Genomic DNA, 26,617 nt, shown 5'->3' with positions numbered 1-26,617 from the left:
TGAGCAAGTATTGCTCAATTCGAAGAATTATTTATTGGTGACATGACCCGATAAAATATCAATTAAAATATTGGTAGACCACCAAATATCATATAAGTAATCCAGATGTTGATTGTTGGATCAATATAAATTTATTAGTGTTTGAACTTGCTCAGAATGATGATTTGTGGAGCGTTTGTTCGAAACCCTAATTTTTGATCAATTATTCGTCAATTGATGAATTACTGAAAATAGGTCATGAGTGAGGGAGGGACTGACCACATAGGATGATGGACGTCCATGTGGTGCCCAAGTGTTTGAGTGAGCGGGCACCAGGGTCCTTAGTTGACCGGTTGGTGAAAGAATGATGATAAAATGTCGGTTTCATCATTTATTAAAATAGTGTGAACGTTAGGTGATAAAACCTAATTAGGGAGAAGTGAGGGACCGACCAAGGGGGTATAGAACCGTCCCTTGGTGGTGTGGGACGACTGATGGTCGATTGAGCAAATTCCAAGTTGGTTGGAAAGAGTTTGGACCCAATATGAGCAATTGAGCAAATTAGGTCAAGATTATGAGAATGTGTGGGACCGGCTCCTTGCAAGCCTTAGGGACGGCCTTGGTCGGTCAAGGAAGCATGCCCGTGTCACCATAATGTCCGTGTCTCAGTCTAGAGAGCTTCGGTATTTTCTGGTATGCGTTTGAGCAATATCTCGGATTTTCAGAAGAGTTCAATCTTTGACTGAAATTCTTGATTTTGCTCGAATGAGCAAGTAGAACTTTGCTCGTCTGATGAAAATTTGAAAATATAAAAATAATAATATTTTATTATTTGGCGTGAATAACCTAGTCTGTCATGTGACCATTTAAGTTTTTGGCTTTGTCATGGTTTGAGCAATATTAGAGAAAATATGAAGAAACCATGATTTTTGCTCAAACGGAGGAGTTTCATGAGATGAGGGAAATAATAATTATGAAAATAAGGGATTGCAAGGTGTGGGACCGGCCAGGCTAGGTAGCCCGGTCCAACGAAACCTTTCCCTATTTTATTATTTTTCATGAAACCGTGAAAATATGGAGAAACCATGAGTTTTACTCAAACAAGGAAAGTTGCTTGAATGAAGAAGTTTTCATGAGTTCATGAAAATAAATAAAAATAAAAAAATAAAAAGAAGAGGCGTGGGGGACCGGCCACGGTGGCATGGCCGGCCGACCGGTGGGCCCGGTCATGCGCCTCTTTTTTATTTTTTATTATTATTTTCTCTCTCCTATTTTGTGTGGGATTCCTCATTTGTTCATATTTTCGAATGCTCGTTGGTGCATTTGGGTGCTCGTTCGTGCATCATTGTTGAGTACACTTGCACCATTTCATTGGGGCTTACTCAGTGATAGTCCAGATACCTGATTGTTAAGTAATTATCACTAATTCATGAAATTCAGTGGAGAATTATTCATGAAACAGAGTAATAATCATGAATTGTGCATCTATTACTAATCCATGAATCCAGCAGGGGAATTCAGGGAAGAGAGTAATGAGATGAATTGGTTATCTATTACTAATCCCATGGAGTCAGCCGGGGATTCATGGAACGGAGTAATGAGATATAATAGATTATTTTCTAGGAATTCAGTGGCGAATGTCACGGTAGAATTAATTTATTGTAGAATCGAGATATGAGATAGTTGAAGCATCATACTCGTTCTGAAAGGTGTATAGTCAGGGAACAATCGTGCAGCGTTGTTAACGTCCTGAAGGCGTTTAGCCCCCTCAACAAACAATTATGTAGGAGAGCCGCCTGAATCTATGCATGGTATCTCTATATAGTCAGGGAACAACGAGTGTTGCCGACGTCCTGAAGGCGTTAAGCCCTCTCAATAAACAATTATGTTGGAGGACCGCCCAATCTTTCTTCTATGTAGAGAGGAGTCTCTATGTAGTCAGGGAACATCGAGTTCACCGACGTCCTGAAGGCGTTAAGCCCTCTCAACAAACAATTATGTAGGAGGACCGCCCAATCATGTTATTCTACATAGAGGTCATGATGAAATGCGCAGCATCGAACACTCAGCTAGTGGGAGGCCTTTCGAGAATCATATTCATCATGGTTCTGAGAGGAACTCGATCAGAGCTCGTGAAATGGTTCACGAATCGTAAAATATGAATCATCACATGCGTTCCTGATACCGGGCCCGAAACATGCAATATCATGATTTTACGGTTTTGACCTTTATCGAAAATCCACCATCAACACCTTCAAATCTGGAAATTTCATGACTAGTCATAACACAACTAACCTTATATTATCAGCATCAAAACTATAAAAAAAATGACCACATATGTAGTCACACACAAAATAAAACTCATTTTCAGTAAGCTTATCCTACAAATATTGGAATCAATCTCTCCATGGATCATTCTCTATCCTCACTTCCAAAGGTTCAATCACTTCTGTCTCCAGTGCTTGATCGGACTCTTCAGCAGCATCACTTGGCTCTAACGCATCTGATTTAGAAGGGCCCCACCATCCTCCAAGATCAATGGCAATCATCTCATTGATATTGTTACCCAAGTCATATGGGCTATCAGGCAACATGATTAAGAAGAAACTTAGGCGCAGGCCCAAAAAAAAAAAATCTTACCGCCAGGCCCACAATTAATTTCTGATACAGTCGCACCCATAATTATTTAAAAATATTTAAAACGTACTGAAAGACTCTATTACCCTTCATCATTTTTGGGCATAATTTTTTTTCTTCTCCGCCGGTTTCTTCCCCTATTCCTCCATTAATCTCTGTAACGGATCTGCAAAGATTTTTTCTCCATCATTTAAAGAAATAAATCATTTAAAATCGATGATTCAAAGAAGTAAATCATTTTTGACTAAACCCTAGAATACATTTCAACAAAAATGGATGAAACAGACGAAGAAGAAAAAATCAAGTAGAAGAAACAGAAAAAAAGTTATGCAGCTAAATTTTCCCTTATATTGTCTTATGCACTAAACAAAATGATGCAGAAGACATTATGCACGTGCATAAAAATCCATAAATCAGAAAAGTGAAAAAAGTAATGCATAAGACAATATGCAGCTAAAACAAAATAATGCCTAATGTCTTATGCATCTAAAAAAACTGATGCATAACCAGAAAAAGTGAGAAAAGTAATGCATAAGACATTATGCAGCTAAAACAAAATAATGCACAATGTCTTATGCATCTAAAAAAAACTGATGCATAACCAGAAAAGTGAAAAAAAGTAATGCATAAGACATTATGCAGCTAAAAAGAAATAATGCATAATGTCTTATGCATCTAAACAAAACTGATGTTATGCATAAGACATTATGCATAACATCTTTAATTCAAATCTAATCATAAATTTCCGATTGAGATCAAAAACATGGAGACAAATAAGGTATGAAAATTTCCAATTCAGTTGATATCGAAATACTGCAACACACTTCTTACCCTTTTCAACTTCAATTTTAATTTCTTTTTACTTCTCGAATAATCAAAGACAACAGAAACCCAAAATCCCCAGATTTAAACCGCAGATTTTGAAACAGAAACCCTAGTTTTATTGAGAAGATTATTCAGAAAAGGATTTGGAAAAAGATTTGACAAAGGGAAAAATCCAAATGTTAAAAACGAAGAATCGGATTTCACCATTGTTTTCTTATCGCTTCTCTCTGTTCGTCGCTCGAAGAAAAGGGTAGTTTGGCCTTTTAAAAACTGAGAAGCAGAATTTTATAAATTATGGGTCTGTTACGAATTTTTGACGGGAAAATGGGTGCGCGCCTGAACTTTTCTGTCCGTGGGTTTGACAGTGAAAAAATCTGGGAGAATGGGTCTCCCTGTAGTTTTCACAAAGCAAAAAGATCAGACGATATGAACCAAAACAGCTATATAAAAGACATACTACACTCAAAGATAAGCCAGGCACATAAAGAAGCACACTTACAGTAAACCCACTGGAGATCAAGGCAGTGTCATATAAGAGATCAACATCCCTCTTTGCTTCACCGCTTTCACACTACAAAACAAAAGGTTTCTTGGGACGACTAAAAAGCGTTCCAAGAAGCCCAAATTCGTCCCAAAAAGATATTAGTAACGTTTTTCTGACCGTCCCCTGTTCCACCGTCACAGCCTATCCCTAGAAGCTACTTATTTTGTAGTGTCAGGAGCATTTTTGCATGCCGCCTTCAAGTTACCAACAGTGGATCAGTTTTAACCTTTATCAATTAAAGGGAATCAATGATTCAGGATTACGGAGAGAAATATTACATTTAGGTCTTTAATAATAGGGTGATCTGGATTGACTTCCAATATCCTCCTCCCTCTCATGAACTCTAAGCTCGAGGTGTTTGCAAGTGTATGTGCTTTCATTAGCCTTTAAACACAACAAAGAGAGGAATAGCTTAATCAAACATAAGATACCAAAAGCCTAAAGGGAATTAAAAGAAGTCTAATCAAATATACTTTTCAAAGAGGAAGATGAAACTAACCTTTCCATAGTAGCGGACCATCCAAACTTGCCAGAAACAAGCACACGGGGTGATGATCGCTGAGACGCTTAGACAGTTGCACTTTAGCTACCTTATCACCGAGTTGCTGCTTCTGTTGGAAAACGATTAATAAAAAAATAATTTTTAAAAGTTTTAATAAAAAATTATAATTTATTGCTTTATTTTGTGAATGAAACTTTTTAGTCCCACATCGTGGAGTTTCCAATTTTTAGTAGTTTTAAGAAACTATATAAACCTTTTAGTCCCACATCGGGGAGTTTTTCTTCTTAAGTTGTATTTGTCAATTATATAAAGAAATTCACTACTTTTGTAAAATCTATGGGAAAGGGGTTGCTCTATATTTTAGAGGGACCCCTAAGGGAAAATATTTTATAGCGGTTTTTAAGCATTCGCGATTTTCCTTAACGGTTTTTTCGGAGTTGCCAAGCTCAAGTTGAGCATCTACTACATATGCTAGTAGTAGGTGTATTAGGGTGTTTTATCCTGGAGATATCCGTCCTGTGAGGGCTATAACATCACTCTTGAGTGTAGCCGGACGCTAATGTCTTAAGGACAGCGTGTTGAACACGTGATTCACTCTATTTTCCAAAGTTTTGCCTTGTTGCTGTTGCGGAGATACGGGGAGCTTGTTCGTTTCGTCAAAGCAATCACTTCCATTATAAAGGAGCTAAGTATCAATAACTTTTGCTTATTTGATTTTTCTTTGTTTTTGATTATTACACCCAACAATCTTAAGACATAATCATTTGTAATAATCGAAAACGATTGATTGGTTTGTGAATCATGGATGTTAATTGTGGAGTGAAAAAACAAAAACGAATTTCTGGTCAGATGTAGAGTTTAAATTTTATCTTTTAATCTAGAAGGAATTTCGATGAACCCTTTTGACACAACTTAGTAGACATCCTGATAGTTACCCGCGTAAAATTTCAGAATTTTTGGAATTGTAAAAGTATTTTTTTGATATTTTACAAAACAGAAAAACGTTTCTGAAAAATTCTGACGAGCAGAAAATTGTTGTTAACTAAATCAATTTTTGTGGGGTAACCATGAGTTTTTTGAAACGCTGATTCAAACGAAGTTTGTATATATAGATGTTATCTTCAAAACTCATATTTTACTTTCTGATTTGGAATTGTGATTTGTGAATAAAGGTGTCATCTCCGAGGGACATGGCTAATAGCCGCATGTGGTTGGAAACAAATCTTCCAAAGATGGCAAAGGTGAGAACATCGAACGCAACTCTAAGCATGGTCTTCATGATAAAGGTATATTTCGTAAACCTGAATCCGGAATTACTTTAGTTAAGGGTGAGTGTTATGTTTGTAAAATTTCTGGCCACGCGGCAGTAAATTGTAGACAACATAAAAACCTTAATAAGTAGAAAGTTAATGCTAATTTAGTTGAAACAAACTAGAACGAGTTTGGTGGCATGATGTCGGAAGTTATTTTAATAACCAATGTGAGAGACCAGTAGGTGGACTCTGGAGCCACCAAGAATGTTTGTTGAAACAGAGACCTGTTCACCTCCTATCATAGGATAGGGGATGTCGAGAAACTCTTATTGAGTAACTCATATGCAATAGAGGTTGCATAAAAGGAAAAGGTCGAGCAGAAGCTCATATCTGTAATATTCTCACATTGAATGAAGTTTTCATGTTCCGAGCATATGCGAAAATCTTGTATCTTGTTCTGTTGTAGATGGAAAAATATTTAAGATCTTAATTGAATCTGGAAAACTTGTTGTAACTAGGCAGTGATTTTTTAAGCAAGAGTTATAGGACTTTGGGTCTATATAAGCTTAACGGAAAAACTGATGATGTGAACGTAGTTGATTCTTGTGATATCTTTGTGTGATTGATTGTTTTACGTGGTAGACTTGGAACCGTAAACTTATAAGTCAATGCTTAACTGGCTAGCATAGGCTTCGTACCCAAATTTAGTTTGGATTTTGAACACAAAAGTGAAATCTGTGAAGAATCAAAATATGCTATAAAATCTTTTAGCACAAATGTTCAGAGTAATTCTAAGCCTTTAGAATTAATTCAGTTAGGCCTAGTTGACATGAGTTCAACCCAAAACCACTGTGGTAAAAGATGGTTATAACTTCCGTAGATGATTGTACGAGGTACTATCTTGTATACTTGCTTAGGATAAGGATGACGCCTTAGAAGCCTTAAGATGTATAAACTTGAAGTTGGAAACCAATTAGAAGCCTTGAACATAACAACCGTATCCTTAAGGAGATGATAATTTCCATGTTGATTAGTTCAGGATTACCTGCGGCCTTGTGGGGGGAGGCAGTCCTCTTAACTAGTATATCCTGAATAAAGTACCCTTTTAAGAATCAGATGAAACTCCATATGGTTTATGGAACGGTAGATGACCTTCTTATGAATGTGTCAAAGTGTGGGGGCGTTTGACTAAGATTGTAATTCCTCTTCCTAAAAGAACTAGATTGAAACCAAAAATGTTGATTGTGTTTTCGTATAGGGTATATTGAGTATACTTCTACAAATAGATTTTTGGTTGTGTGTTCTGATTTTTTCTGACATTGGTGTGAATATTATTACGGAATCTAGGGATGCTGAGTTCTTTGAACATGTTTATTCTAAACCTGTACCTCATTAGAGATGTGTTGTTGATCCCTTAGATTTATCTTCAAATAGTCAGAACTTATTTTAAAGGAAGATGAAGTTGATGTTGAGCCTAAGAGAAGTAAAATAATTAGACTTGAGACTTCTTATGAAACCGACTTCATAACATGCCTAGCTTAGTCTGAGCCACAGACTTGTAAAGAAGCCTTAATATCTACTGAAACCCCATTCTGGTAAGAAGCTTCATTTAGTGAAATGGACTCAGTCCGTTGGAACCAGACTTGGGAGCTTCTAGTTTACCTCCAGGTTGTAAGACCATGGGATGTAAATGAGTCTTTAAGAGGAAACGATAGGTAGATGAAACTGTGGAAAAATATTAAGCTAAGTTGGTAGCTAAAGGCTATAAACTAAAAGAAGGTGTAGATTTCCTTGATTCTAATTCAATTGTGACGGAAATTACTTCCGTTGAGATACTAATTGTTATTGCTGCCATAAAGAACGTAGAGATACATCAGATGGATGTTAAGACAGCTTTTTCTAAAACCGTGAATTAGGTAAAGAAATTTACATAGATCAACCTGAAGACTTTGTAGTGAAAGGTTGTGAATACAAAGTTTGTAATTTGAAAAATCTTTGTATGGTTTTCAAATAAGCACGTAAACAGTGACATGGAAAATTTAATCATGTGATAATGGATAGTGGATTTAAATTAATGAATCTGACAAGTATGTCTACAAGTAACTTGTTAAGGATGTCTGTGTAATTGTATGCTTGTATGTTGATGATATGCTTGATACAAACATAGATGTGATCAATTCCACTAAAAACATGCACTGAATGAGAACATTGACTTGAAAGACTTGGGCCCTTTTGATGTAATCTTAGGGATGAGGATTAGAAGATAATCAAACATTTATAAGTCTTAGTCGTTCTCATTATGTTGAGTTGTGCTTAAGAGATACAATCAGTCTGATTGTAAACCTGCTTGTACTTCGTACGATTATTCTTGTAGTCTCAAGAAAAATAAGGGTAGTGGAGTATCTTAACTTGAATACTCAAAAGTTATAGGATGTCTGATGAATTTAATGAACTGTAAGAGTCCAGACATTGCCTATATTGTGAGTAAGTTAAGTGGATATAATTGTAGTCCAGAGCAAGAGAATTCAGATGCACTGAGTAGAGTATTATGGTACCTAAAATACTCTTTTGATTTATGAAAGGTATCTTGTTGTCCTTGGGACTTTATGATGCAAACTGGATAGTTGACTCAGAGGAGTCTAAGTCTACGAGTGGATATGGTTTCACTCTAACATGTGGGTTTGTTGTTGGAAGATTTCCAAACAAACATATCGCTCAATTCATTATGGAATCTGAGAGTATTGCGTTAGATAAAGCATGAGAGGGGGCCGAGTGCCTAAGATGATTTTTAGAAGACATTCCTCTTTGGCATAGGCCTGTGCCAGCTATATCTATACATTGTGTTAGCCAAGCTATAATAGTTAAAGCTAAGAAATAACTAATCTCAATCGGCGTTATTTCCATTGATTGGATAAAGTCCAAGGAGAATATCGCGCAATCTTTGACGAAAGGTTTGTACAAAGAGATAGTTAAAAATGCATCGACGGGGTTGGGGCTTAAGCTCATATATTAAACTTGCCATGAAGGATACTCAACCTTGCTGACTGGAGATCCCATGATCAAGGTTTCGAATGAGACAACTAATTTGTGGTGGTTAAAGGTAAACACTATCAGAGATTTTCATTCTCTGTCCCTTCCCTATGGTGTAGACGTGATAGTGTGACTGCATGTGGAGGATGACTTTTTAATAAGTCTTAATGAGTTCTATAGTTTCAATTTAAGATTGAAGTGGGGTGTAGCAGTAACACTCTTTATGGAAACTCACCTATCTGAATGAGGAAGTGGGTCGCTTCCTGTGAGAATATGAGCTGATTATCTAGAGCATTCTGAGAAACAGGATACGTCCAGGGCCAAAACGGACAAAACGGCACGAGCTTGGCAGCAATCTTGGAGATATCACCCGTGGTTGTTATCACGAATTACATCAAATGCTAGCAGTTCAAGACATAGTTCACTATCTCTAGCAAGTAATTCTGGTAATATCTCACTAAGCAAAGGTTCAAGACCTCATGGACACCTCTGCCTAAAATGGTATTTCCTGCGTTTTTTATGTGATTTTCATTTTGATGGTTTTGGTATTACTGGAACTTAGGACCTAAAGGTCACTAAGGGTTCACTAGTTCATGCTTTTTCACTTTGGTGAAAGATACCTATAGTCTCACCATGTGAGAATTAAAGATGAAAGCTCTCAATACTATTATGATTTATGCAATCCATAGTATGACCCTGGGGTCAACACACTTTTGTGTGAGGGAGAGGACGTAGAAATGACTAGTATGATTTCAACACTTACACGATCAGTCTGTTTGGATCGTGAGGTTGGGATGTTTATTTACCAAGATCTATCTGTGTTTTCATGTTTTATTGAGTTTTCATTCATGTGGGGGATTGTTGGAAAACGATTAATAAAAAAATAATTTTTTAAAGTTTTAATAAAAAATTATAATTTATTGTTTTATTTTGTGAATGAAACTTTTTAGTCCCACATCGTGGAGTTTCCAATTTTTAGTAGTTTTAAGAAACTATATAAACCTTTTAGTCCCACATCGGGGAGTTTTTCTTCTTAAGTTGTATTTGTCAATTATATAAAGAAATTCACTACTTTTGTAAAATCTATGGGAAAGGGGTTGCTCTATATTTTAGAGGGACCCCTAAGGGAAAATATTTTATAGCGGTTTTTAAGCATTCGCGATTTTCCTTAACGGTTTTTTCGGAGTTGCCAAGCTCAAGTTGAGCATCTACTACATATGCTAGTAGTAGGTGTATTAGGGTGTTTTATCCTGGAGATATCCGTCCTATGAGGGCTATAGCATCACTCTTGAGTGTAGCCGGGCGCTAATGTCTTAAGGACAGCGTGTTGAACACGTGACTCACTCTATTTTCCAAAGTTTTGCCTTGTTGCTGTTGCGGAGATACGGGGAACTTGTTCGTTTCGTCAAAGCAATCACTTCCATTATAAAGGAGCTAAGTATCAATAACTTTTACTTATTTGATTTTTCTTTGTTTTTGATTATTGCACCCAACAGCTTCATCCAGTCACAAAGAAGATTGTATTCTTGCTTGTCTTCTCTATCCTTCACTTCATCTTCATCACCTGATAATTGATAATAAATGTTTAGGAACGCATAAAATCAAAGGAGTTGATGCCTACATTTATAAATTTAAAGCACATGTTGATAATTGTAAATCAAATACTAACCCAACTCAAGGTCTTCTTTGCTGATATCAACAAACTTCTTTTCCTTGTATGTTTGTAGATTCTGAATAGCTACTTCATCAATTGGCTCTACTAGGTACAAAACCTACAGAAAAAGAAGATACACATTCTTCAACCATACCGCGTTTTGGAGTCTTATGATACTGCACTTAAGACAAACTAGAGTATGTTTTCCTTTTTTTCTCTTTAGCTGCAATGAAAGCCAAGAAAGAATGATTACCTCAATATCCTTTTGGAGCAGCTTCTCTAAGAGTCGGGCTGTTTTTGCACTTTGAAGGTTGTCTGTTGCCAAGTAATAAATAGCATTTTGCTTCTCACCCATGTTCTCAACATACTGATCCAAGCTTATCAAATCATCCCCACTTTTGGAAGAGTGAAATCGTAACAGTGGTGTAAGGCGCTTGTGATTTCCAGAGTCCTCAATGCATCCCAATTTGAGAAGCTTTCCGAAGTTCTCCCAGAATTTTTTGTAATCCTGCAAGAAAATAATCATTTTTCATGGAAAACCTCGACGAGCCAGAACAAAAGCACTACATGTACTTAAGTTGATCACAAACCTCCTTGTTTTCACTCTCAGCAATATCCTGGATCATGTCAAATGTTTTCCTGACAAGCCTCTTTATCATAATTCTCACCTGTAAACCAATATAACAGAAATACAAAGTAAATCGAAGGCCAGTGCCAGCAGCTACATGCTTGGGCTGCTCAAAATAAATCTATCTACCAAATAATCGACTGCTATTCTTTTTCGGAAAGACGAGTATGAAAAGAATATTTATTTTATTCAGGGAAGAGAAATAATCTTATTTATTTCCATCTAGGGCGTCCTCTTTTTTTTTTTTCTTATGGCGTTCCTGAGATGTATAAATAATAATGCTTAAAAGTACAAAGCAAAAGAAAATGAGTTCTAATTTAAAAATAGATAAACCAACATCTAACTTACAATTCTGCTTTCTTGAAGTATCTCACGAGAAACATTAATAGAAGGTCGTTTGAGTTCAGCACTCCCTTTACAAAGCTCAAATAACTTGGGAACTGCGAACTGAGTATGAAATCAATTCATGAGAAAAACAATCGAAGCAAAATTGGATTTGATTTAAGAGAATCAATTCATGAACATTTAGCCACCGTTTGCAAACATTTATAAATGTATTTGTTCATGAGTATGAAATCATACTTAACTGATTTTAGAACTTAACCACATAAGTTTGCAAATGGGTACGCAAACTTAAATTCCTGACTTTGATCTTATCCGATAATTCGCAAACGGGTACGCATATTGTCGTTGCGGACCGAATTTAGGTGAAACAGTTCGCAAACGGTATTCAAACTTAGTTCCCGGACTTTGACAGTTAAAACCGTTTGCATTCGGGTATGCATACTTGGTTCCCGGACCTGAATCATTATTACAACAGTTTGCATACTGGTAGGCATATTGTATTATATCCAGACAATAGTTAATTGTTTTAAACTCCCATTTCAATCATTGAAACATTCTTAGAAGACGACAATAACTGTCTCACACAAACTATTACCTTATAAGCAATTTTCAAGTGATCTCGATCAATATGAAATATTCTGAGTCTACATCAAATGACTGTCTCACACAAATCATGTAAGATGTTTCAAGGCAATTTTCACATGATCATCTTTTGACTTAACGTCAAGAATAATGATGAACGTAGTTAAATCAAAAAGTTGTCCAATACATATTTCGAGAAATAGATAAGCGAGATAAACTCGGCTCAAAATACCAAATGTGTATAATGTAAAAGTCTATATAGCTATATGACTTAGTCTCAATAGGAGATAAAATAGAATAGACTTATGAGTGATAGATGAGTTCAAGTCTCCACATACCTTTTGTTGATGAAGTTCTTCCAAGCTCCCCTTAGTAGATCTTCGTCTTCAATCGATGAACGCCGTGAAGTCTAAAGCTCAACTACACATTCTATCTTAATCCGAGACATAACTATAAGTAGACTAGAAGTCAAGACTTATAGTTTTGACACCTAAACTTGGCAAAATATTTTTTGGATCATTTTATAAGATATTGTTCCCCTATTGAGTCTGACTGTCTAGTTGATTCTTGGAATTATACTGGAGTTAGTCCATACAGATTGCCGAACGAAATATTGGGTGTGGTTGTTGTACCCCTACTTTTTTAATTAGTATCAGAGCAGGCAAACACGTTAAAGACCCCATAAGTCTGTGTTTCTAGCAATCTAATTTTGTGCATATAAATTATTTCAAACTTTCGCACATAGAAATGCCTTCAAAAGATTTTGATTTTGCCAAATGTCTTGGGCTTACCTTAAAGGATAACTCTTTAGTGGATTATTCTGAATCCCGGTGTAGAAAGTTTGTGTTATCATACTATGATAACATTCCCTCTGAAGTGACAGTTGACAATATGTCAGAATCTGAGATGAAGCTTACCAGAACCTTAAAAAAGGCAACTAAGGTTTTTGATGTTCAACTGGCTAAAGTTGGTTCGCTTGAAAATAAAATCGCTCAGCTCACTGATGAACTTGAGAAGTCTCTTGATAGAGAAAGGGAACTCTATAATCTTGTTGAATATTTTTCTAACAATATCGAAAACCTTGTTCAAGAAACTACTCTACAGCGTGAAAAAATTAGTTTGCATGAAGATGTTGTCAAAGAAGATTCAATTATAGAAAAACGTTTGATCGAGACTCATTCATCAGAATTAAACAGTTTTCTTGTTGAAAAGAGAAACTTGTTGCATCTCTTTCACTAGCCCAAGAACAGTACAACTCCTTGAAAAGGGAAAACTCTATTTTGACAAGTAAAACTTCTTCAGTGCCTATCTCTAATACTCATGTGGTATTACCTAGCATGGAGAAATTTTTTTCTAAGGAATTGTCTACTAAGAAACAGTTACATGACTTACAAAATTCCAGAGAGGCTACGAATCTGAAACCATATGCTTCTAACGTTTCTTATCCACGAACCTGTTCTGTCTGTGGGAAAAAGAATCATTTTGTGTTACATTGTTTTGCTAGAAAGAAACATATTTATGATCTACAAAATCTACTTCTTTTTACTGTCGACGGAGTAAATTGTCTGACGATATCTACAATGGATTTCATTTATGCAAAAAACCAGAACTCTCATAAAAGGGATTTCAATGATCACTCATCTCGAAATCTCTATAGGAGTCGCGTCCCTTTGTATGGTGCAAATTGTTACACCACAAATATACACATTCCCAGTGTTTATGAGAAAAAGACTGGTAGATCTAAGTCTAGGAGATGGAGATCTCACAATTCTTATCCTCTGGAACCAATCCCTAAAGGTCCTATACTTAATTCTCAGAAAAATCCTCTAGTGGATATCCTAACAGGTTTATGTTCAATTCCTTTAGAAGAAGAAATAACCGAAGGAAGGTAAGGAATACGAGGCTCAAACACTCAGATGGCATTTACAACTCGTCTCTCAATATTCATGGTAGGATTACATCTCACTATGCTACCTAGCTCTAGGTATGTTCATCCTTGTATCTGAATTGAGAGTTGCAAGGATGATATTTGCAAGATGCTCAAGTTTGTTGTATGTTACCATTTGTCTTGTGTTTGAAACTTAGTGGTTTTCTTCTTTTGTGAATGTTGAGTCATATCTTGACTCCTAGTAACTATTGTATCTTATTCATATGCTCTGATTTAAAGTAAATCTTTTAATCTTTTAATTATTTAGCCATCATTTCTCGAGTTCTGACCTGAATTGAAGATCTCATTCGCAAAAGTGAGTTTCTACAAAACATCATGATCTCCACTCACAAAAACAGATCAATTTTCATTTTCCCCCTTATTTCAGTTTTCTCTTTTCCATCATCTCCACCAGCACCATCTAAACCGCAATCACTAGATGAGTTTGTTAAATGCCCTAAATTTATTTTCCTTCTAAAATCCCTAATTTCTAGAAAAATTTCAAACCCTAGATTCAGAAAATTACTAATAATTCTCATGATTAACAATGTCATCTTCGGAACTTTCAAAAAGACGAGTAACGAACATGAATCGACTGTAAAAACTCGTAAGTTTCCTAATCATGATTAATTTTAATTTTGATTGGTTAAGTTTGATTTTGATTTTCATCTTGGTAATTGAAATAAGATGCACCTGGACACATCTTGGTTAGATTAGGTTATTCTCACACTGGAAATTTGAGTTGTGTCTGGAGTTGTTTAAAAATATGAGACGAACGACATCAGGAGCACCTGGGTACATCTAATTTGATTCTCATCTTGACGTAAAATTAGATGCACCTTGGTGCATCTTGCTTAGTTTAAGATAAATTTTATTTTTATGTTGACCTAATGGGTACATCTTCCTTAGTTTAAAATAAATTTAGTTTTCTTGTTAACGTAAATTTAAATGCACCTAGCATCTTGATAAGTTAAGGATAAATTGTTGATTTTCATGTTGACGTAAAATTAGATGCACCTGGGTGCATCTTACTTAGTTTAAGATAAATTTGATTTTCATGTTGAAGAAAAATTGGATGCAGACACAATATTTTGATCTTCTCTTTCTCCACCATTAATTACAACCACCGCCACCATCATCAACAATAACTAGCTAGAACCAATGCTAAATGATAACTTGTGAAGACAGTGTTATGCAAATAGTTATTCATTTATATGATATCTGAACTAAATCAGAACATGTCCCTGTTTAATTGCTATACCAATATCTTTGGAATTGAAACTGTTTTTATGTGCTAAGTAGTTTCGGCTCTTGATAGCTTTGGTTGGGATCCATATGAACCATCCAAAACCAGAACATAAATCAAAACAACTATCCAAATTAATAAAATGAAACAAACGCAAGTTACTACTATGAAAATATTTACGTTATTTTAGGATAAAATGGTAACTATTAATGTTAATGCGTTGTATAAGGCATGAATTATGAAAGAAGAAGGTAAATTTTTAGACCAGTAGTAAACTCACATGCACATGGGTGCATCTTGCTTAGATTTGATTAAATTTTGATTTTCAAATTGCAGTAAACTCAGATGCACCTGGGTGCATCTTGATTGGATTTTATTAAATTTGATTTCCATGCAGTAAACTCAAATGTACCTGGGTGCATGATTGTTTATGTTTGGTCATTGACTCAGACTCCGATGATTGTATTTTTATGTATAAACTAAATGGTCTTTGACACATATTTTGATGGTTTTACAATAGAGACGATTCCGAATGTAACAAGTTTGCGAGTTCGGCCGAGCAATGTTCCAACAAATTATATTATTGGTTTGTGCAAAAGTTGTTATTCTTTATCAAAAGTTTAGTGATAGTGCTTCTCAAAGGATCAGAAAAAGTAAAAAAGCGGAAAGGATGATTTTGGTAGCAAAAATCCAATAACTACTAGGTGGCGGGTATTACAGTACTACCGTGAAAATGGTGGCTCACAAATAGCAAGATTTACAATCGCTGATGATGCCTCACTTTTTAGACTATGCTATGTTATTGGATTTATGTTTTTCAAATTCTTGTTATTTCTAACTTTCAAAATAGGGTTAATAATATGTTAGTAGACACCAATATCTCAGTTCAGTTAGATAAGATAAGGGAAACCAATATTTTGGAAAATCCTATATAATTTTTCCCTCTTTTCAATGTAAGTAATTTTCCAAAAGAAAAAAGGGAAACAGTTGTTTTTCTAATCTTCCTTTCCATTCGAGAAAAGAATTTATTTGAACCAGACAAAAAAAATTTCCTTTCTGCAAATCAGGAATTTTATAGAAGACTAACTTTTTATAGTTTTTTTTTATTTAACAGGGAATTTTATCAATAATGCTCAACTAATTATGGGAATTTTATCCTCCAGAATCGCACTTGCAACAAAATTTGGAGGATAAAAAACCCAGTCTTTTGAAATCACGAAAATCCAAGCATGCCTGGCCATTTTACTATCAAGATGAAGGTCACGATTTGCTTCAGCCACCAGTTTTGCACAAGTTCAAAAACTACTTCTTGAAGTCCCATAGATTTTTCCAGAAACACTATCATGCATACTCAGGTGTACAGAATTAGATCTTGTATAGTTTAACTTGTCATACACGGGTTTTGACTGTAAAACTTATCATTCATGGATTTGATGAATTCTCCAGAAATGGTTAAAAACCATCTAGTTTGAGGCAGTCCTCTTATACTTCTTTAATTCTGGAAGAGATTTTTCTTCAAAAGGACAAAAACCAGAATAAAGGAATTGACCTTCAAACTAGGAGTTTCAAGTCGCATCACATAACTACTAATCATTAATTCTCAGCATCACAACCATAGAAAATGACCTAACATCCTAGTTATGTAGCCACGGACATAATAAAACTTACTTTCAACTAAATCTAGACTATCAAAATTGGAATTTAATCTCTCCAAGGATCATTCTCTGTTCTCACTTCCGAGGGCTCAATAACTTCCGTCTCCAGTGCTTCCACAGACTCTTCAGCGGCATTATTTGGCTCTGACGAATCTGATTCGGATCTTCCCCACCTTCCTCCAAGGGCAATGGCCATCATTTCATAAATTTTGTTACCCAAGTCAGCTGGGCTATCAGGCTACGACATTAAGAAAAATAAAAGCAAAAAGGATCAGATGAAATGAACCAAAGCGGCTACATAAAAGACAAATCATACTTCAAGATAAAAAAGCATAGACATATTAGCAAGCACACTTACAGTGAACCCACTGGAGATCAGAGCAGTGTCATATAAGAGATCAACGGCCCTCTTTGCTTCACCACTTTCAGGGGCATTTTTGCATGCGGCCTTCAAGTTACCAACAGTAGATCAGTTTTAGCCTAATAATTTATCAGGCAAAGAGAATTGGCGAATGAGGGTTAAGGAGAGAAATCTTACATTTAGATCTTTAATGATAGGGTGATCTGGATTGACTTCTAATATCCTCCTCCCTCTCATGAACTCCAAGCTTGAGGTGTCTCCAAGTGTCTGTGCTTTCATTAGCCTTTGAAACACAACAAAGAGAGGAACAACTTCTTTAAACACAAGACACCAAAAACCAAAAACCAAAAGCAATAAAAAAAATTAAACTCATAGAAGAAATGTTTTTCAGAGGGTGAGATGAAACTAACCTTTCCATATTAGCAGACCATCCAAACTTGCCAGAAACAAGCACACAGGGTGATGAGCTGAGACGCTTAGATAGTTGCACTTTAGCTACCTTATCACCAAGTTGCTGCTTCATCCAGTCACAAAGAAGGTTGTATTCTTGCTTGTCTTCTCTATCTTTCACTTCATCTTCATCACCTGATAATAGATGAGAGATGTTTAGGAATGCACACGATCAAAGGAGCTAATGCCTACATTTATAAATTTAAAGTACATGTTGATAATTGTAAATCAAATACTAACCCAACTCAAGGTCTTCCTTGCTGATATCAACAAACTTCTTTTCCTTGTATGTTTGTAGATTCTGAATAGCTACTTCATCAATTGGCTCTACTAGGTACAAAACCTACAGAAAAAGAAGATACACATTCTTCAACCAACCCGCATTTTGGAGTCTTATGATAGTGCATTTAAGACAAACTAGTGTATGTTCTCCTTGTTTTTCTCTTTAGCTGAATGATTACCTCAATACCCTTTTGGAGCAGCTTCTCTAAGAATGGAGCAGTTTTTGCACTTTGAAGGCTGTCTGTTGCCAAGTAATAAATAGCATTTTGCTTCTCACCCATGTTCTCAACATACTGATCCAAGCTTATCAAATCATCCCCACTTTTGGAAGAGTGAAATCGTAACAGCGGTGTAAGGCGCTTGTGATTTCCAGAGTCCTCAATGCATCCCAATTTGAGAAGCTTTCCAAAGTTCTCCCAGAATTTTTTGTAATCCTGCAGGAAAATAATCATTTTTCATGAAAAACCTCGTCGAGCCAGAACAAAAGCGCTACATGTATCTAAGTTGATCACAAACCTCCTTGTTTTCACTCTCAGCAATATCCTGGATCATGTCAAATGTTTTCCTGACAAGCCTCTTTCTCATAATTCTCACCTGTAAACCAATAAAACAGAAATACAAAGTAAATCGAAGGCCAGTGTCAGCAGCTACACGCTTGGGCTGCTCAAAATAAATTTATCTACCAAATAATCGACTGCTGTTCTTTTTCGAAAAGACGAGTGTGAAAACAATATTTATTTATTTTAGGGAAGAGAAATAATCTTATTTATTTCTATCTAGGGCGTCCTTTTTTTTATTATTTTATTAAGCTATGGCATTCCAGAGATGTATAAAACAAAAGAGAATGAATTCTTCATTAAAAGTAGATAAAGCAACATCTAACTTACAATTCTGCTTTCTTGAAGTATCTCACGAGAAACATTAAGAGGAAGGTCGTTCGAGTCCAGCACACCCTTTACAAAGCTCAAATACCTTGGGAACTGCGAATAGAGTATCAGGTCAGTAACCACAATGTAGATATTGGTGCTAGGAAAGAATACTGGCAGAAGACAGCAAAACTATACAAAAATACTTACCAGCTCACCATCAAAATCATCCGAGATGAACACTCTTTTCACATATAAACGAATGTTCTTTGTTTTTGCATTAACAACGTCCTCATTGTTAAGAGGAGCCATGCCAGGAATGTAAAGAACACTCCTGAACTCCACCTCACCCTGTTAACCGTCAAGGGGAAATTGAGAATGACTTAGAGTTCAAAAATAGAAAAAGAAATATAAAGTAAAGATAAAAGGCAACCAAAACGCGACCACATACCTCAGTGGTGAAGTGGGTGTATGCAAGAGGTTCCAAAAACTCATTAAACGTCTTCTTGTAGAATTCCTGATACTCTTCTTTCTCAACTTCCTTTGTGTTTCTCATCTACACATGAACAAAAACAAATGAGAACTATAACAGTAACTATTTATTGATCAAAGTGATTAGTAGTGAACTTACCCAGATTGGTTTTGTTTCATTTGCTAAATCCCAGTCAAAATATTTTTCAGTTACGGTCTTCGTCTTCTTCTTCTTTTCATCCTGAAACAAGATTGATAGCTTCAATATTCTGTTTAAACAGAGAATACGTCATGCAATGATTTAAATATATAAAACCATTACCTCTGGTTTTGGTTCCTCACCCTCTTTTGGCTCTTCTTCCTCCTGTACCTGTGATGAAATTCCATATTAGAACCATAGGAAGATGCAATTGGCATTCAAGAAATTACTATCTTAGTTATACACTTCTATCTTCAACAAACAAAAGATAGTTTCTTTAAGAAACAACCCTCACCTCAACAGTCCTCGACTTCTCTTGCCATGTGTAAATGGGGAATGAAACGAACTGCGAGTAGTTCTTCACCAGGCCTTGGATTCTTGTTGGCTCTGCAAATTCATACTTGTCGTCCTCCTGCAAAAATCGAATTACCAAAATTTGACTGCCTGTTTGTAAAGACCCAGAATCTTCAATTAAGTAATATACGAGGAAGATTGTAAATACCCTTAGGTACAAGGTAATTTGTGTTCCGCGAGTAAGTAGCTTTTCTGGATCCGTCTCTTCCCTAATGACATAAGAGCTAGTATCAGCTAATGCTTCCCAGATATATTGCTTGTCTGATTTTGGGCTTTTTGTTGATACAACCACCTATTGCCAGTTCAAGAATATCACGAAATCAACACCAGTGAATCCCGTGAAACCTTCCTATGAATATGACTATATAAAAAACATACCCTGTCGGCAACAAGGAAAGCTGAGTAAAATCCAACACCAAACTGCCCAATCAAGCTGTTGTCTGCACCAGAATCCTTATTTTCCTGCATAAGATTACCCAAAGTAATCAGACAAAGACACTTAACCTACACCAAAATGCAAATAACTAATTATTATCACGGTTAAAAACATGAGAACTTGTAGTACTAAAAGACCTTCAAAGCTTTCAAGAATTTAGACGTTCCACTCTGAGCGATAGTTCCAAGGCAGTCAATGAGTTCTTCTCTCGTCATTCCAATTCCTGTATCTCTGCAGTCTCACAAACATCTAAAATGAATAATAAATTCTCATTAACACTATGATAAGAGTAACTTAAAGCAAGTCTTACGTTATGGTAATGGTTCCATTATCTGGGTCTGGTTTAACTCTAATTTCCAATTCACCAGCATCTCCAAGTAAATGAGGCTCAGTCACACTTAAAAACCTCAACTTGTCTAACGCATCACTCGCGTTACTGCAACACATAACAACTTACAGAAATGAATACTTTAGAAACCGGTTAGACAAAAAAACATAAAACAAAACCGGTAGCAGTAAAACCGAGCGAATGGATACCCACCTCACAAGCTCCCTAAGAAACACTTCCTTGTGACTATACAAACTGTGAACAATCAAGTCCATCAGCCGGCTAACCTGCAAAGCGATCATAATCAAGATAAGATTATGAATAAAGGTCTCTCCTTTTACAGCGAAATTAAAATTCAACCTAAAACCCTAATTATTATTTTTCTCATTTCAACAAAAACCCACACGGAATTTCAATTTCCTACCAATAAAATAGAACATAGAAATCATAGATTCAAACAGGAAAACCCACCTCAGCTTGATACTCAAACTTCTCTTCAGAGGCATCAACAGTTTCTTTCTCAGCAACAGCAGAATCACATCTGATTGATGTTGTTCGCCTATTATATCTTTCATTAAGCTTCCATTTCAACGCACCAGCAGATACTAATCTATTGTTGATAAGGTTTGGGTTAAAAAGAGTAGATTTTAATAAACTATTGTTACGTTGTTTAACTGAAACGGAAGGAAGTGAAGCTATTGAAGTAGTGAAAGCCCTGCTTAGAACTGGCGCCATTGCTGAAACCTTTTGATAGACACAAGAGTTTGTAGATAAGGAGTTGGTAGCAGACTGAAAATTGAAATAACCCTTTCTCGGGGTTTAAGAGGTTTTAGAGAGAGGGGAAGATGTTTCTGGAAGAAAGAGTGTGAGCTTGTGATTGTGCCGTTTTGTCTGGACTACGGAGGTGTTTGTATGGTGGAGATTCGGCCGTGTCAAACGAAACATTGTTATCCTTTCGAGGGCCGTGATTTATTTATTTTTACCATGATTCACGCCCAAACCTGATGCGACGCATATCATGCCCATGGTTCAATCAACAAGGCCAGTATTGCTTTGGGTGCGACGGGATGATTCTCGAGAAAAGTAAATCTTCCCGACAGAAATTAACGTTTAATCTCATATTAATAGGGTTTTGGACAGTTTAGTTCTGTCCTTCCGTGCCGAGTACTCATTAGTCCAGAATTTTTCCGGCTAGACCATTTGGTTCATATTTTGGATGAGTTAGTCTAAATTTCAGCCGATCTGAAAAATACGATTCTTTTTATTTCCTTAATTATCCTTTTCGTGTTTAGGTGTTTATTCTAATTTTCAGATCTAAGAAATTGGAGAGAGATAGAAATGGAGACAATTTGGAATTGTTGTTCTTTAGAGGGATTCGTTCTTCAGGTAAGTATTTTGATCCTTTCGTTTTATGTTATTTAATTAATTTCTTCTTTACTTATTATTCGACTTTTTAGGTTCGATCAGTTTTTGATTTGATAATAAACTTTTGAACGTTTTTCGGTTGTTATTTTAGTTTCTGATTTATATTTAGTGCTTTAAGTGTTTGTGATTCGATCAATTTGTATTTGGAGCTCTGAGTCTTTGTGATTCGATTATTGTTTTTGTAAATGTCGTTCTAACCTGGATCAAAGGAATCAGTAATTAGGTATTTGATGATGGTGGTAGTTATGTGTTTGATTTTGGTTCTATTAAAAGTTTTCAAATTCAGCTTGATGATGGAATCTCACTAATGACTTAACCAAATGAGATTAAGATTTCTGGTTTGCTCTGTGATTGTTAACTCTCTTGTGTGATTGCAAGATGCAGATTATGGTGTGAAAGGTGATATAGGAAAACTACATGGGTTTAGTTCTTTGTATCACTACGTTTATATTTGCATTTATTTTTTCTGAAAGATTATGGATATATAGAAATACTATGTAGCTAATTGAGTTTGTTTTATATGCTTGATTATTGGTTTTTTGAAAGCTTAGCTTATTGAGTTAATTTAATTAAAAATGAAGATGTCGTCTTTTTTCCCTAAACTGACGTGTGATTTGGAATACCAACGATAAAGCTTCCAACACAACTTAGCTTTACTATTAAATGCGTTAGTGCTAGCTGAAAACTGTTTTCTTCTACATTGTCATTTTAACTGGTTGTGCAAAATTCTGAGATCAACGCTCCTTACACATGCCCATGTTCAACACTACGATGGATACTAGTTTAATTCATTTTTCTGCGTTGGTATACTGTAAAGAAGAGGAAACAACTAATATTGCACTAATTGTTAATTAATTTCTTCGTGTTCCATAAGTGATTTAACCATTTTAAATCATGTAAATGGTTGTTAATTTTTAGTTGTAAATGTGACCTGCATGACCAGGGCATACATGCATGACCAAGGCTTACCCTGCACGACTTCTTCTCACCTGACTGATGAAGTTGACAGATTGTGAGAGTATATCGTGTCACAACTTACATGATCCAATGATGTGGAACCTCATATAGACAAGATTGATTATAATTTTTAAATTGTTGCATTGTGAGTATACTCATGATAATCAACCATTTGACGTGTAACTCCTTGAATTAAGGTCTATTATGTTCTCATTTTCTGACTTTTTACTTAAATCACCTGGTTATAATGCTGACTTTCTGCGACTTGATTGGAAAACAATTTATTTCGACAAACATAAGTCTTTTGAGATGTACAAGTTGTTTGTGATTCATTTAGAGTAAATTAATTGGTTATTAAAACACCTTATCTACAAACTTTTCGTCATCAGCCATTTATAATTATTTACTTAAATTTGTTAGAGGCGCAATAGTTAAAAGTCTGCATTGCGACCGAAGCAACTCCTAGGGATGTAAAGGATGTCAGCAAGGGGAATCAACTGTACAGGGTCTTGTGAGATCCAAGAGACTAAGGAGCACGACTAAAGTTGATTTACCTGAGGGTTGATTCGGTCCCAACTACATTCCAGACTGAATTCGATTGTAGGCTAGTGTTTGTAGAGGTTTAGTACAATACGGTATTCAAACTGGACGAGGTTCCGTAATTTTTCAAAAAGATTTTAGTTTCCCCATTAACAAAATTCATACTAAAATAAGGAAACAGGTTCAAGTCAAGGAAAAATAAAAAAAAACAATATCATTCTGTTTTGACATCAACGGTACCTCATAAACGCTTCTTGATCCAAAAGAAGTCTTTAAACGAGCGTGAAAAAGCGGGAGTCTAACAACCACACCCAGTATTTCGTTTGGGCAATCTGTATGGACTAACTCCAATATATTTCCAAGAGAATCAACAAGACAGTCAGACTCAATCAAGGAAAATACATCCAAGAGTTATGTCTCAATTTCTCAAATCAATCAGCAATCGATCATATAGAAATCTGTGAGCCGGATTAATATGAGAAATAAACTTGGATGGTACCAAAGACCAATATCCAAGCTTCCATAAATTTCAATCAGCAACCAAAGGTTGGATTCGCCAATTGATTGAACTACGCAAAATCTGTGATATTTCAATTATATAAAAATATAATGCGGAAAAGAAATAACATAGACACCAGAAATTTTGTTAACGAGGAAACCGCATGCAGATGCAGAAAAACCCCGGGACCTAGTCCATATATGAACACCACACTGTATTAAGCCGCTACAGACTCTAGCTTACTACAAGTTAACTTTGGACTAGAATGTAGTTGAGCCTGATAGGTGCATTATTTGTACTAGTTTGGTACTCAAATGTTTTGCTTTATTGGTTGTTTTTGTATCATTATGCTTTGATTTTGTTTGTTTGAGTTTCTTAGGTATTTGAGGTTATCTTGACCAAAAGGAAATGGAACTTGTTCAAATACGGGATTTCTTAGCACCACGTACCTTGAAGAGGATGAAAAGACGAATGAGACACCGAAAGAATGACGTTATTCCGACCTCGTATGAAGAAGTTAGAAGCATTTTAAGTGAGCCGAAGTTGGCGAAAAGTGATATAACACAGAATTGTTAAAGGCGGGCGCGCCTTCTACTCAGGGCAGCCGCACAGGTTGTTAATAGAGTTGAATTGTCAGTCCCTCAAGACTGACACTAAAATATGTTCAAGTTACAGAGAGTCATAATGGTTGCATTCATAGCAGTGGTGTGATACGCGAGCATAGTTGGTGGTCTGTGGTAGTTTGCCGATCGACGAAGTTTGGCAGTTGAGGAGATAATTGTTGTGAAGAACGAAGTCAAAAAGGAGGAGATTGATCGGAGCTGTGGTGGATGGTAATACTGCTGGTGGATGGTAATACTGCTGGTGGTTGAGGAATGGAGTTGCGTTGCCATGATCGATGGAATAAATGTTGTGAACTTGTGCTGATGCTGTGGTAGGAATGACAGTGAATAAAGAAGGAGTTGTGTTGCTACTTGCGTCTGTGATGGAATACGTGGAGTTGGCAGGGAAGCTCGAGAATGGAAGTCAATAGAGTTTTGTTGTGATGATCACGATTTAGCATGGTGATCGAATAGAAGAGCTCGAGTCAGCATCAATAGGATAACTGAGATGATGGTACTTGATGGAGAATGGATGCTGCCATGTGAAGGCAGTAGTAACTACGATGGAACGATGGAGAGTGAGATGAATAGAGCCGAGAGGTGCTGGCAGTAATGGGAATTTGAATGACTGCTGTTATTGAAGATGGCAGTGATGATTATTGATAGTGGATGTTGTTGAGTTTTGAAGGGTTGTTGCAGGTCATTTGAGATGAGAAGGTTGTGTTATTGCCTTATTGGTGGTCCATGGGTGCTGTAACATTGGTGATGGGTTGATCGGGATGGATCAGTTGGAGCTGAGTAGATGGTCCAAGTTCTATTGTTGCTACCATTAACAGCATGAGATGGAGCTCGACGGTGATAAATAAGAATGGTCATGAAGTTTAGATCTGTGGTCGATGGAGAAAGTCAGGGACTTTGAAAACTCACGGCAACCAGAGTGTCCGTGAGCTGAATGGCCGGAAACACAAAATCCATAAGAAAATTATTTTCACGGAGTAGAGAATATCCGTGAATGTTATTGGCCGGAAGAAGATAATTCAGGAGAAGATAATCTTCACGGACGGATGTATGTCCGAGGGAACTGATAGTTGAGTAAGAGACTATGCTTGTCAGTTCTCCACAACTGACAAGCCGAATAGTTAATGGGCTGGACCTTATTCGTATTTTTTAGTAGGAATTACCAATGGGTACTATTATTATTGTGGTTCTAGTTAATGGCAGGTCCACCCATTAGGAGTCCATTAATCGGTGGTCCATTTCTATAACAAATTAAGATTTTGGACCCAAAGTTTTATCCACTGGTCCAACCACACGTGTGACATTTTTTAAAATACCGAAAACAACCTTGATATACATCAATAACATAACCAAATCCTAAATCATTTGTTTCATTTTCTCTCTCGGTTAGGAAAGCTCTGGCGATTGGCGATGAAGATTCAAGGTCTTTGATCGATTTGATCAGATTCTGCAAGCAAGATTTTATTCCCTAAATTTACTCCTCTTTATCTCCTTCGATTGATCCTTTCTAACACCCCAAAAAAATGGTGAGATTTTTAATTTTTCTTTAGGGTTTAACATTTTCAGTCTTTTTCTTCATTAATCGAGTTTTTTATTTGTTGTAATAGTTTGTTTTCGTAGGTTCTTGCTGAAATTTGGGTGATTATTGTGTTAGATCTATTAGTTACAGTAGTATAGATCTAATTTTGAATGTTTGATTGTTGATCTATTAATTGGTTTTCATTTCTGATGATCTGTTTGGTTTGGTAATGGAATTTGTTTATTGAGCAGTTCATGTGTTCATTAGAGAACGAAAATTGTTTAGATTATTCAGTAATTGGTGTGGATTGGGTTTATTCAAGGATGATTTTTGTAGTTATAAACATATAAAAGCTTACCAGGGATGTTATCTGCTGACGTACATAATGAATAGAGGCATGTTTTTTCCTTAAAAAGAACTGAATGAATTGAGTGTATATTTGATGTATTGTCGAGAAATTGAGTACATCTTCTATAGACTGGATTTTGATTATGCAGTATATT

At 36.0% G+C, this 26,617-nt stretch overlaps 1 protein-coding gene, 1 long non-coding RNA gene and 1 pseudogene across 2 annotated transcripts; 1 reads left to right on the top strand and 2 right to left on the bottom strand.

The window, feature by feature from the left end:
* Nucleotides 1-2,375: 2,375 nt before the first annotated feature.
* Nucleotides 2,376-12,832, bottom strand: LOC113279169 (annotated as a pseudogene).
* Nucleotides 12,833-16,510: 3,678 nt separating this feature from the next.
* Nucleotides 16,511-21,420, bottom strand: LOC113281881 (heat shock protein 90-5, chloroplastic-like). The gene is made up of 19 exons (XM_026530784.1): nucleotides 21,026-21,420; nucleotides 20,768-20,841; nucleotides 20,537-20,662; nucleotides 20,364-20,457; nucleotides 20,169-20,252; nucleotides 19,939-20,082; nucleotides 19,732-19,848; nucleotides 19,560-19,607; nucleotides 19,398-19,478; nucleotides 19,218-19,322; nucleotides 18,977-19,117; nucleotides 18,788-18,880; nucleotides 18,417-18,494; nucleotides 18,080-18,334; nucleotides 17,859-17,961; nucleotides 17,579-17,753; nucleotides 17,346-17,451; nucleotides 17,166-17,255; nucleotides 16,511-17,045 (listed from the first exon to the last, which is right to left on the bottom strand). The coding sequence occupies exons 1-19, from the start codon at nucleotides 21,287-21,289 to the stop codon at nucleotides 16,854-16,856; spliced, it is 2,370 nt and encodes a 789-aa protein (XP_026386569.1). The 5' UTR covers nucleotides 21,290-21,420; the 3' UTR covers nucleotides 16,511-16,853.
* Nucleotides 21,421-21,548: 128 nt separating this feature from the next.
* LOC113281882 lies at nucleotides 21,549-23,197 on the top strand. The gene is made up of 2 exons (XR_003326391.1): nucleotides 21,549-21,940; nucleotides 22,923-23,197. It is a non-coding gene; the product is annotated as an uncharacterized LOC113281882 (long non-coding RNA).
* The last annotated feature ends 3,420 nt before the right edge of the window (nucleotides 23,198-26,617 follow it).

Source organism: Papaver somniferum, chromosome 5 (genome assembly GCF_003573695.1).
Source record: "Papaver somniferum cultivar HN1 chromosome 5, ASM357369v1, whole genome shotgun sequence".
Lineage (NCBI taxonomy): Eukaryota > Viridiplantae > Streptophyta > Magnoliopsida > Ranunculales > Papaveraceae > Papaver > Papaver somniferum.
Note: the sequence above shows the minus strand (reverse complement) of the source record. Positions and strands in the feature narration are given on the sequence as shown.

Excerpts from the sequence above, each read along its gene's own strand:
- LOC113281881 (XM_026530784.1), bottom strand. The coding sequence starts at position 21,289 with ATGGCGCCAGTTCTAAGCAGGGCTTTCACTACTTCAATAGCTTCACTT. Across the intron at positions 20,458-20,536 it reads AATGGAACCATTACCATAAC|AGATACAGGAATTGGAATGA; the intron begins GTAAGACTTGCT and ends GTGAGACTGCAG. Across the intron at positions 19,479-19,559 it reads GTGAGGAACCAAAACCAGAG|GATGAAAAGAAGAAGAAGAC; the intron begins GTAATGGTTTTA and ends ATCTTGTTTCAG.